The sequence below is a fragment of the Phalacrocorax aristotelis genome, chromosome 5 (assembly GCF_949628215.1).
Source record: "Phalacrocorax aristotelis chromosome 5, bGulAri2.1, whole genome shotgun sequence".
Lineage (NCBI taxonomy): Eukaryota > Metazoa > Chordata > Aves > Suliformes > Phalacrocoracidae > Phalacrocorax > Phalacrocorax aristotelis.
Window position 1 is genome coordinate 17141148 of NC_134280.1, and position 13348 is coordinate 17154495.

The 13348-nt window shown below is 45.8% G+C and overlaps 1 protein-coding gene across 1 annotated transcript in view; it reads right to left on the reverse strand.

Moving 5' to 3' along the window:
• Positions 1 to 13141, reverse strand: part of MARCHF4 (membrane associated ring-CH-type finger 4) — a 107765-nt gene extending 94624 nt beyond the window's left edge. Inside the window, exon 1 of the mRNA XM_075092553.1 lies at positions 11882 to 13141. Within this exon, the coding sequence (XP_074948654.1) occupies positions 11882 to 12367 (486 nt within the window). The 5' untranslated portion in view covers positions 12368 to 13141. The remainder of the gene's footprint in view (positions 1 to 11881) is intronic.
• Positions 13142 to 13348: the final 207 nt, after the last annotated feature.

The window sequence follows — 13348 nt, forward strand, 5'->3', positions numbered from 1 at the left end:
GGCAGGTCACAAGCAGTGTTCCTCAGGGCTCAGTACTGGGGCCAGTTCTGTTTAATGTCTTTATCAATGATCTGGATGATGGAATTGAGTGCACCCTCAGTAAGTTTGCAAATGACAACAAGTTGGGCAGGAATGTTGATCTGCTGGAAGGCAGGAAGGCTTTACAGAGGGACCTGGACAAGCTGGATTGATGGGCCGAAGCAATTTTATGAGGTTCAACAAAGCTAAGTGCTGGGTCCTACACTTTGGTCACAACATCCCCATGCAATGTTACAGGCATGGGGAAGAGTGGCTGGAGAGCTGCCTGGTGGAAAAGGACCTGGGGGTATTGGTCAACAGCTGACTGCATATGAGCCATCAGTGTGCCCAGGTGTCCAAGAAGGACAACAGCATCTGGGCTTGTATCATGAATACATGATGCATGAAGTAGGAATAGGGAAGTGATCAACCCCCTGTACTCAGCATTGGTGAGGCCACACCTTGAATCCTGTATTTAGTTTTGGGCCTCTCACTGCACGAAAGACAATGAGGTGCTGGAGCATTTCCAAATAAGAACAACAAAGCTGGTGAAGGGTCTGGAGCACAAGTCTTATGAGGAGCAGCTGAGTGAACTGGGGTTGTTTAGCCTGGAGAAAAGGAGGCTGAGGGGAGACCCTATTGCTCTCTACAACTACCTGAAAGGAGGTTATAGTGAGGTGGGTGGTCAGCCTACTCTCCCTAGTAACAAGCGATAGGAAAAGAGGAAATGGCCTCAAGCTGCGCCAGGGGAATTTTAGGTTGGACATTAGGAACAACTTCTTCACCGAAAAGGTTGACAAGCACTGGAACAGGCTGCCCAAGGAAGCAGTTGAGTCACCATACCTGGAGGTATTTAAAAGACATGTAGATGTGGTGCTTTGGCACATGATTTAGTGGTGGACTTGGCAGCTGTTAGGTTAATGGTTGGATCTGATGATCTTAAAGGTCTTTTCTAACCTAAACAATTCTATGATTCTATGAGAGGCAGACTCTTCTTGAAGGTACATGGTTTTAAGAAAAGAGGCAACAGACTAAATTTGGAACATGAGAAATTCTAATTAGAAATCAGAAAAAAAAAACATTTTCACCATGAGGGAGGTCAAATATCAGACCAGAGGTCTAGAGAGTAGTGAGTAGAATAATCATTCTTGGAGATATCCAGCTCTCAGCTGGACAAGGCCGAGAGGAATCTGATCTAGTTGGATCTGCTTGAGTAGGGGGATGGACAAGATGACCTCCAGAGATCCCTGCATCCTAAATTATTCTGGGGTTGTCTGATTTTGTTTGATCTGAGATATAACACTCAGAATTTCCACCTTCCCCTGACATTTGCATCATATGTCTGAGCACACCTCTAAAGATATGAAGCTCTTGTCTGGCAACACCAAGAAAAAGGTAAGAGAAGAGATCTCTTGAATAGCTGCAGGATGGGGAGGCCAGGGGATCTCCTGCAGATTTTCGTATCTCTGCAAGAAGGGCAAGAAATAAATCCATGAGGACTGAGAAAGAAAAAGGCAATGGCAGCTGGACCAGGTCATGGCAGCTTGGTCATGGCAGGTCATGGCAGGTCATCCAGCAAGCTGGATTTTAAGTAGGAGTCCTCACAACAGGCTATGGGGGCTATAGAAAAGTTTCTCTTAGAAATTATGTAGCCATCCTGCCTAGGAATAAAATTTTCTAAACATGGGTTAAATGCAGGTGACAGCACTTCTGCTTTCGTATGTCAGAGGAGGCTATGAACTGGTTTTTGCGAACTAGCTGAATCTCATGCATGTTCTCCCAGACTGAAAGTTTCTTGGTTTTAATCTAATGTGGAATAAAAGCTGTCTTCAAACACAGAACTTTTTCCATAGGGAAAATCTCCTCTGCCAGCCAGCTCAAGAGTTTCTGAAGCTGGTTTCTAAGGACATACACCATACATAGACTTTCTGTGACAGAAAGTCACAGAACACAAGGCAAAAGTTCATATGCAAATACAGTTTCAGTTCTCCATTTCTCCAGGTTTTCTTCTTGGGCACTGCAACAATTTCCCATTGTTGGAGATTTTAAAATCAAGATGGGATATTTCTTCTCCAATACTTGCACAGCTATTAACCTTCAAGTGGGAATTTCATTGAGGGAACTTATTTCACTGCTGTTATAGACAGGTTCAGACTAGACTAGCCCAATAACACCCTCTGGCCCTAAATCTTGTAAGAATTCACCTCTCTTCAATGTTAAAGGAATGTTAGGTTTTTTATGTCCTAAAATGTGAACTCTTTAGGCCAAGCAAAGCCTTTGCTTCACTTCTTGGTACAATGCTTGGCGTACTGACATCCTCTAAAGCTTATCACAGTATTAAAATAAAGAATGGTCTAGAGGCCAGAAGCACCCATAACTTTACTTCTGCCTCTTGTGCAAACCCTCTCTTTAATTACTTAACTGCTATTTCCCTCTGATATATTTTATTATTACCTACTTTTCCTGAATGCTCATCTGATCCATCTTAATGTTCTTTCAATATCACTTGGGATGGGATAATAATCTGCTTGTACTTCTCCAGCACCTTTAATCCTGACAGGTCCTAGTGTGCTTAACAAGGAGAAAAGGAGAGGGAAAGTGCTTTCATTCATCAGACAGGGCAAGGTCATGCAGGATATGAGACAGGCTGAGAAGACAACCTGACACAACTAAAAGTGCTGGTGTGTTTGGAGGGGGAGGTTTAGCCCATGGCCCTGTACTTGCAGAAAGAGCAAACCATCCTTTGAGCTTTAGTTCACTGCCTGCATGAAATTGCCAGGGTAGGTACTGATGTGATGTGGGTGAAATGTCCACAGGATTTCTGCGTGCCAATGTTGTGTGTTAAGTCTTCATCAGATCCATCCACAGGGATTTCCTGGCTTTCCCAAAGAATGGGAATCAGAGCAAAAAACTGAACAGGATCTACCTGAGTAAAGACAGGGAACGCTGATGGGAGGGGAGTTCTCAGGGGAACCACTTCTTCCATCAAAATACCAGGCAAAGAAAATGATCTTCATGTCTTGGTTTTGACTTAACTGAAACAGGGCAATGTCTGTGCTGGGAAGGTGGAGAAGAAGGAATCACAGAAATAAGGGAAGAAATGGGGACCTGAGCAGGTGTTTGTGCAACCCAAAAGAAAGCAAATGAAGATCTGGGCACAACATGAATACACAGCTGGGAAGTGAGAGGAAAGAAGCTCAAGCTGAGGGTAGGGTCAATGTCCTGAGTGACAGTGCTAGCACAAAAGGAAGGCAGAAGAAAGATGGACATGGAGGAAGACACTAGATACAAGAAATCTGAGCTGATACCAGAGCATACAGTAACAGAAGGAGATCTGGGGTTGGAATGAAGCAAATCAAGCCAGAAGGCTGGGAGACAGCCGATGTAGGAAGTGGATGAGCGGGAGAAAGATGGGAAGGAAAAGGAGAAAGGAGCCTTGTGGAACCCCATTAAGAGACTGCAGAGGAGGGGACTGGGGAAAAAAGGATGCAATTCAGTTGGACCAAGTACAGCTCCTCCACCAAGACAGTAATGCCAACTGCATAGAGCCAGCATGGAGGAAGACTGGCCAGGAAGCACTTCTGAAGGACATGGAGATTATATGGGATCATGAGTTGAGTAACAATCAATAATCTTCTGCTGTTCCACAAATAAATAAACAAACAAACAAACAAACAAAGAGGGCAAACATCACTCTGGAATGGATGGCTTCTGTTATCTGTTAAACAGGATTGAAAACCTGTCTGCACTGCTCAGCACTGACAAGGACTCAGCTGGAGAATTGTTTTCAACTTTAGACAGTGCATTTAAAGCAAAATATGGACCATTTGGTGAGAGTCCAAAGGATAAGACCAAGGATGATTAGAGTTCTAAAGAATATGTCATAAGAGCAAAAGTAGAATTGGGATTGTTTAGCCTAGAGAAGAACAGGGAGTCTCATGGTTTCAGTTGTCCTCAGAGGATGAATTTTCACTATATTTACATACAACTACTGGATAATACTTTCAGTTACTTACTACTTGGAAAAAAGGAAACAGTAAAAATAATCTGCTCTCCTCCTAATGGGCAAGGCAAGAAGAAATAGGCTGCAGCAGGAAAGATGGAGTCTCCACCCATGATCACTCTTAAGAACTGGTTAGATCAGCCTCTGCCAGGATTTTGGATGGGTGGACTAATTGATCTCTTGAGACTTGGGCATTGACCAGTGCTTGGGCATGATTGGTGCATGGGTTAAGTAACAGAAGCTAAACCCACATAATACCAGAGGTTACAATGGCAGTCACAGAGAACAACTTCACAGATGCTGTGGCTACAGGACTGTCTGCATCCAGGGCAAACACATCCAAATGCTCAATGCACTACAAACTTTAAAGGTGCTTCTTACATGGATCTCTTAGCTAATGACACATAATTTTGCATGGAAAAGTTGACCTCATGGCCTTACCTTAAATGTAAACACACTGTCAATCAAGCAACCCTTGGTAAACAACTAAGAGTGGCATGGCACAAAGGGACACCACAGACAGTAGCAGTCTCTGACCTCCCAAACTGGTGGAATATCAAGTCCATTTTCTCTCTCCTGTTCTGCAAAGTTGTTTTGTATGTGGACCTGCCAGTCTAAAATGTCTGTGACTCCATGGTAAAAAATACAGCTGACACTCCTATTCTCCAACCGTAACAGAAGTTCCCTACAAAGTTCTACAGAGGAGACAAAACTTTCTCAGGAATCTGTTCAAGCTTGAACTACCCCATTCTCCATGGAGTTTACACAGTTTTCCCCAAGCACAGCCTGGTTTCTCCAAGAAACACAAGGCACAGGATGTAGGAAAGAATAAAACATGTAAAACATATTTTTGTGTATCATTCTCCCATTCGGTACTAGCCCTTCCCTCACTCTTACCCAGGGAAGCAGGTTAAACTCATGTGACTGTTGTGAGCAATGCCACCAGTATTCAAGCTGCAAACAGATGGTGCTCGGCTAAGATGGTACATAGGCCATAGGAGAACCTGTGCAGAGTAGAGCCAGATAGGATGGGTGGGACCAAGGTCTGATGTGTCAGTTGACTTTGGCCAAGAAGAGAAGGAAGAGGAGGTGAGAGAAAACCACCAAAGAGCGTAAAGAAGAAGAAATGATGCAACAGAAGAAAAGATGTGTGAGGATTTCAGGATCTGGGCCCTGTCACTGGAACCAGTCTGCCCACCAACATTTTGCCTTATCTCATCCCTTTTCACAGAGGGGCATGGGGACAGCCCATTTATTATCTACACAGGTTTCCAGGTCTTGCTGGTCTTTTCCTCACCAGAAGAAAGTCATTACTCATCACTCTCCACTGCCAACAATGTAATCTGTTCTACTGTAACCAGTGATAAATCAGAAAAGGATAAAAGGTCAGTTGTGAAAAGTTGGGGGAAGCTAAGAAAATCTTCAGCATCAAGCAATTCATTTTAGGCAAGTAACCCTGATTAACAAAGGAAAAGGAGAAAGATAAAAAGTTAACAAGCTATTCTGTGAGTATTATGAGTCTGGTTTCCCATGGAAACCATATCATGTCGACAGGTTTTTTATGTCTAATGGGATACACGTTTCTGTCAAAGCTTTTGCTCCAACTGATGCTCTGTCCTGCATGGACTCTACATTGTGTAACACAGCCAATGATATAATCTCACCCACAACAAGACATTTCTAGTTTTCCTCTTCCTCATCCAGCTAGTTTTCATGAAACTTGCAGGAATTTAATGCTTTCAGATCTCCACTCTCTGCCAAATCTGGCTGAAATCGGTCAGTAGGTTTAGAGGAGGGCTGATGAGCGTAAACTCAGCTAACATCATCACGCGGCTTTATTCCTTTAGCAATCAGCTAATGAAAGGGACGGGGTGGCCACAGACATGGACCAATAATATTTACAGTCTATCTTATTATCTTACTCCAGCCTAGGAGTGTTGAAGACATGTGCAGTGGACACATAGAACACACAGCGTCACAGATTTTTGGCACAACAGTATTTCTGACTTCTGGACTGGGTGAACCTTGAATGGAAAAATACCAATGTGAGCAAAAGGCTGCCACAGAGGAGGCCCTCACTGGGAATGAATTTTTGCTTGAACGACAACCTGAATGCAATTCAGTTTTGTACAAACAGAGCCCTTCCAGTAGCAAGTGTTGCCTTTGTAGAAATAACAGTGACTCTACAGATGCAAACAATGGAGCTACATGCTTTTGCATTGCTTGTTCTGTCACTAACTGACATCAGCCACCGTTAATCATGGTCTGAAATGTATATTTAAGAAACAGTGACACAAACACAGACAAGTTCCTTCATGAAGCCTTTTATATGGGGAAAAGTGAAAGAAAAGAAAAAATACTCCTCAGGCTAGCTAGCGGCACTGAGATAAATGGGTCAGGCATCAGAGTTTCAGCAGGCACAAAAGGTGAAAACCCTATCTCCTGGAGCAATTAAAAGCCAATGGGACTAGTGGCCTTCACTATTATTTATAGAAACCCCACTGTGTGCACAACATTATTGAAATACAGGGGTCAAGTCCCTGCTCTGGATGCCTACCCTTTTGCTGTTGAAGTTAATGGGAGCTTTGCCAATCAACTCTGTGGCAACAAGAGCCTAAATCTAAAATAAATGACATCCTGGACTCCATTCAGTTGATGGCTCAAGCAAAGCTTTTGCCGAAGCCAAAAACATTCTGCTTGTACAGTATAGATTTGATCCTGGGACAGATGGAACAGGAGAGTTAGCTATCGAGGTGTTAAGATTCAAAGATGGGAAGGCAGAGAGGTGGACTGAATGTCACAGGAAGCATCTTCCCTTCCCTTCTGTCATAAATTATAATATACAGATTGAAATCTAAAGGGCTGCATCCCAGCATCTCTTAGCCTTCAGTTTTAGCAGGACTGGCTGTTTTCCAATGAATGATTCTCCTTCTGACATCAAGTAAATTAATCCTGTGGGAATACACCTATGAAAAGGACATGGATGGGAAGCCTGCACCATCATCATGTTATTCAATGTGTTTGAAAACAATGTCCTGATGGTCTAGCTGGTCTTCACAGACCCCACTGAACACCAGTATCCCCCTACCTGAGCTTCCCTGGCTTTGGACATGCTTGTGATGCTGGTTGCACAGCTGTTTCTTCTACTCCTTCATTTTCACACTCGTGACCTGAATTCTGCCACAGGCTACCTCTTTTCCTCTTTGTCTCACTCCAGAAAAGAGCTACCTGATTCTCCTCAATCTTACAACATCGTAAATCAGAAATCAAGCATCCCAGAGACTTCCTCCACTCCTCTGTGCTGCTGAGAGACCAGACTGTAGAGTGGCAATACTTCCTGGCTTAGTTCATGCCTTCTCTGAAGACACTACCAGGCAGGAAGCTAATGATGGCTTTTGCCTGTGCCTGTATTTCTAACAGGAACGGGGTTGAGATTCTCACCAGTTATTTGAAGCAATGCATGCTAATGATGAGCCATTCAATGCTACTAACCATCCACTGATCCTACATAGGTCGCCCAAGAATGGCGTATTAATCCAGACTGAGTAATTTAGGGTCACCTTAGCTCTAGAGAGGTCCTCCTGAATATATCAAGTGCCTACATGCTGAAGTCATTACATTACACATGCATGAAATCCAGACATGCACCTGGAGAGGTGGATCTCACTGGCCATGCACAAGGGGCTGGTGAGCTGTGGGGCTAGAGACCAGCCCCAGGGCTCTGCTCCTCTTCAGTGTTACCCTGATCTCTAGACTGGCTTCAGGCCTGAAGCAGAACTTTACTTTCAGAAGCGTTATCATTAATTGCAATGACTCTAAATATCCTTAACAACCACATGGCTTTACAATCCTTTATTAAACTTAGTCAAGGTCTTTGTCCTGCTAACATCCTGCAGCAAGGAGCTCCACAGCCTAATGACATATCACATGGAAATACATGTCCTAATACCCATTATAAGTTGTCTTCCATTCCAATTTCCTTGAAGGTCTTCATGTTCTCATATTAATGAATTGGTGTCCTTAAAATCTGCAGGGGACTTCGGTGGGAAGAACAGTCTATTTTCAAGAATTTCTACTGAATACCAAGCTAAGTCCAAGCTAGAAGCCTGCAGGCAAAAGAGTCCACAGTCTGTTCTCTCTGATCCTCCTTAGCCAGCCAATCCTATCTGCACTAACTTTTCAAATCTCCATCTTTACAGCATTTTTTCCCCAGAACAGTGTAATAGAGAAATGCAGACAGAAGCTGGCAGGTAAGGAAAGATGTATGCACGCTCTAACTGACAATCTAACAAGCAATCCTTGAGACACACTCATTTCCAAACGATCTTGGTTTCATTTAAGAATGCTTTTCTATTTATTTTTGGCACAGCTAGCACCATCTCTGAGATCCTAAACTCCACAGTACTGCTAACTCCTTGTGGCATGGGCAAAGCATTTATCTGCTGAAGTGAAGAGGCTTTTCACACATGTCTTTTCCTGCTACTCTCCATGACTTGCTTTCAACTTGGATCCATAGCAAGCATTTTGAAACATTTGTGAGAGCAGAGCTCATCTTAGTTTCTGCCTCTTGCAGAACATTGTCAGAGATCCATGAAAACAGACAAAATTCTGCAAAAACTAAGCATTAACCAAAACAGAAGAAAATACTCCAGCATCTTTCTTTCTCACTTTGTCCCAGAGCTTTACTGTTTGATCCAGGGTCTCAGAATTAGCTGACACAATGGTGCTGGATGCTCACTCAGTGAAACCTTTGAAAATGCCAAGCAAGACCCTGAAACGCAATGCTATTACCAAGCTCAGAGTTCAGCCCATCAGCTTTCACAATGTTAAGCCCTCGTTTTCAATAAAAGTAGTTGCCTCTTTCAACTGCCAGACCTGAGCAGAGCTTGCTCTTCATGCCCTCAAAACAGGAGCCAAGATGCTGTGATTACCTGGCCATCAGATCTACTCTTTCTCATCCGCACCACTGGTTTCTCTCAAGGAACATGCAAGGATCAGAACAGTTTTACAATAATGAGCTTTACTCCTTCCTACAGTCCTCAGCACATTTTAAAATGAAAGAATCAGCTTACCCATAGCAGCCACAAACAAACATGAGGAGCTTAAGCTATAAGCAACTCGGTAGCCTGAAGTATCATGCATGGTGGGCAATCATAAATTTAAAGTTGAAATCCCTACCGATTTTATTTTGCATTAAATACTGAATAAAACCTACTTGTGAAGTTAGATTAGCAAATAAACCTTTTTGGCTGGTGTATTTTTTTTAAAATCAAAACAGGATTAAAACATCTTTTGGAGACTCGCTGTCATTTTATCTGGGTAAATAAGCTTAGAGCGCCTAACAGTCAATTTATAATGAAGGCTTTTGTTCTTGGTACTGTGATGCAGCCCTGCGAATTTGCCCACAGCTGCAGCAGTTTCAGATGGTTTTGACAGGTAAATAAAACACTGTTTATATCTGTCATTGTTATTAATCTGCACAGTAAAGAACTAGCAATTACATTTTGTTTCCAAATGGATAAATTTTCATTATGATCTTGGCAGGGGTGGTATGGAATAATGTGCATCTATGACTTTTACAGTTTTGAGCATCCAAAACATGAAGGGTCCTCACTCAGCTGTTGAGTTGGAAAACAAATGGGAAATAAAGGCTAAACCGGTAATAACCAGCATAATAAAAAAGAACAAGGAATTTGGGATTTAGCCCTGTTAGAGTTTTATTGACGTAATGGCCAAATAAACCAAACTGCAGGTCTTGACATCAGCTGCACTGATTCAGCTCTCAGTTATTCTGAACCGTACTTCTAGGAAGCTGTGTCAGGATCTGGCCATGCTTTAAAACCCTGTGATTTGGGCCTCCGTAATGACTTATGCTTCCCAGCTGCTGCAGGGCAAAGGGTTTCAGACACTCCTCAAGACATGCTGGTGAAGAAAAAATTTTTTGTGGAATAAGGTACTGCTCAAGGACTAGCTGTAAGTGTCTTATTGCATTGGCCAGAAACTGTGAGAAGCAAAAAAGAGAAATCCTGCTGAAACTCTATTAGATGCCAGTCACGTCTGCTCAGCTTCTCACTCAGGTAGGTTGGCAGATGGTCAGCAAATAGCCTCACTTTTACAATGCAGCCTACACAGGTTTTCAGTATGAAAGTTAGCATCCAATTATTTCCAAGCATTTATGTTCTCTAAGGAAGCAAGTTACCTCTATTTAAATTCTGCTTAGGCTCTCTTTGCTCAGACATGTAAGCCAATCTTGCAGGCACTACGTCTCGTGTACACAGGCAGAATGGCAAGCCAGGGAAGAGTACTAGACATGTGGAATGATGCAAATTCACAGGGAGGGAGTTGCATGGCTTCCAACTTTTAGAAGAGACAGGGAGGAGACAGTCAAGTGAGGAAGGCATACAGCATCTCCAAAAAAGAATTATTTCCCCTACCCCCATCTAAAAGCCTATGGTGAAAATTGTGTCTCACAGCTATCAGTCAGCTGCATAAACCATTAGAGAAGGCTACAGTCCATTGAGCACCGAGCTCTGATCTATGGGACCCTTGGTATGACACATGCAGCAGGGCTGTGGACAGTTGGATGAGTTGGTGGCAGGCCCCAAAGACTGGGAGCCTATTCCCCACCTCCCTGCCCCCATCACCACCATGTTTGGACAGACACAAGGGAAGGCATGATCACTGCGTTACAGATGTGGGTGCTATCCCTGGGACAGGCAGGACGTGTGCCAGAGCGTGGCCACCCTCAGATGAGCACTGGCTTTCCTTAGCAGAGCACACAGGTCCATGAGGGAGAACGAAGATGTGAGGCAGAACCTGTTTTGCTTAAGATTTTAACGTATCGCCTTATGTGCCAGGACCTGTGCCTAAAATGGAAATGGGTATCAGCCAAGTCGAACCTTGCAACCCTTTCTTGTGCAAGGATCCCTTATTATCACAGGTAACAGGACTATCCTGAGTAATAGAGTTATCTGTATCCGGGCTTGTGGTATCACACAAGCAGTGGTCTGCAGCCTTCCTTGCCACCTGCAGCTGTGTCACATTAGGTACAAATATTGCTGTATATATTACTGTAAGGAAGTTGCCAGCCTGAAAATACATGAACTGCTTTTAACTGTCATTAAATAGGCAGAGTAATGCCCCAGGGTGGCACCTGATGTTCTAGCGAGGTTTCGTTTGTTTCATTCTCCTGTGTAGTGGAGGGAAACTTCACTGGCCCAACCTCAGTCAGTATCAAGGAGCATCTCAAGGCTGCAGCTTCAGCAGGTACAATTGTAACAAGCGGTTTTCCTCCTCCAGCTAGTGCAACCGGGAACACGAGAGCAATGGCAAACCTGCAGAGCTCCTGCTAGCCGTCCCCTGGGAACAACTGATGAGGTGGGGCTGCCTCCCGCCACGTGTTTTATACAGACCAAAGTTGTATTTTTAAAAGCAAACAGCACATTAAACGCCTCCTTTGCATCACTTCTGGGGTCAACACAACTGGGTACCCATGAGGCAACAAAAAGCCCCCCACGCCAAGATGTGCTCTGCTCCACGAAGGAGCCCGTGAGTCCCTGCCGTGCCACAGCTGCACGGCTCTGAGGCCGGGCATGGGTGCCCGGCGCAAGGCTGCCAGGCAGCAGAGAGTGACGGGGCGGGCCTTCGCCCCACATTTCCCTGGGAAACACCGCCAAGGCGCAAAACCCCGGAGCCCAGGGCCTGGGCAGAGGGCAGAGCCCCTCTGGGTTTGGGGTCCTGTTCCAGGCAGCGGGGAGCAGCACCCCTGCGAGCAGCTGGCCCCAGTTCCCGCAGGCCGGAGCATCGCTGCCACGGGCCGTTGTCCCCCTGCCCCGGCGCCCCCCGTCCCCGCGGGCTCACCTGCTCGGGCCCCTGGAAGCAGATCCTGCAGAGCGGCGTGCGGATGCCGCTGTCGACGCTGCTGCCCAGCGAGTAGCGGTCCTCGGCCTTGCCCTTGCCGAAGTCATCCGAGGAGGTGCTGCTGGGCAGGGAGGCGGGCGGCTCCCCGGCGGGGCTGCCCCACTCCTCGGCGGCCGGGCTGCCCGCTCCGCCGCCGCCGCCGCCGCCGCCTCCCGCCGCTGCCCGCCAGCCGGGCCCGCGGCCCCCGGGCGGAGCGGCCCCCGCCGGGCCGCCCGCCGCCGCCTCTGCGCCGCCGGGCATGGGGAGCGGCGGCGGCGGGGAGGGCGGCGGCGGCGCGGGGGGTCTCCGCAGCAGGAAGACCTTCAGGTCATTGAAGAGCATGCGGCAGCGGCACTTGAGGAGGCCTTGGTTTCGCAACATCTGTCTCGGACGGAGGAGCCCGCAGCAGCAGTAGCAGAAAATGACCGCGCCGGGTGGTATTAACATGTGCCTTTCCTTGGCAGGCGGGGACGGGGTGGGAAAGCAAAGGGCAGGAGCCGGGCGCCCCGCGGCCGGGGGGGCTCCGCGGCGGCCTCAGTGCCGGGGGGGCTGCGCTGGCCGGCGGGGAAAGGACAAAAGCAGAGCCGGGGGGCGAGGGGGTGAAATCCCCGGCAGCCTGCTGGAATCCGCCGAGGATGACAAGAAATAAAAGAAAAAAAAAAAGACAAAAAAAAAAAACCACAAAAACAACCCGACTCCGCGCTCCTGGGGGGGATTCTTACCCCCCTCCCCCTTCCGCAAGTTTGTTTAGAAATCAGCGGGAGGAGGAAATAAATCTCCCACGCCCGAGGGTCCGGGGGCGCGGGCGGCGGGCGCGGGAGAAAGCCCCTGGTCGGCTCCCGCAACTCCTAAGCCTGTAAAGAAGAAGGGTCCACGTCTCCGGAGGGTGTGGGGAGGAGGGAGAATATGCTTCTCTCGACAGTATTTGGCATCTCAAGTAATTTTCCTTTTTCTTCTATTTTTTAACCTTTTTGTTTCAATTAAAAAAGAAAACCCGATCACACGAGACCCGGTGTGCACCCAGACAAAATAGCAGCCGGTCTGGCTATCAAAATGCAAAATTGGTAGCTGTTGTTATTATCAAAATTGCCTCTTTGACAAAAAAGACCTTCACATTGTTTGTGGGAAAACACCCTACGTTTCCAACACTGTACTCCCAGGTGGCTTCAGATTTTACCATTGCCTTTAAAAGATTTCATTGTAAATATTAGAAGTCCTGAAAGAAATAATTAGCATTCGATGAGCTTAATCCCAGATGCACTGAGATGAATATATTTATATATATAATATATATATCATATATCATATATATTTTTATATATATTTATATATTCTGACCTTCTCTATTCCAGCAGCTGTCTGGACCACACCAAAAAAAATCAGCGTGAAATTGGTGAGTGAAGGCGGCTGTATTATTCCCTAAGCTGT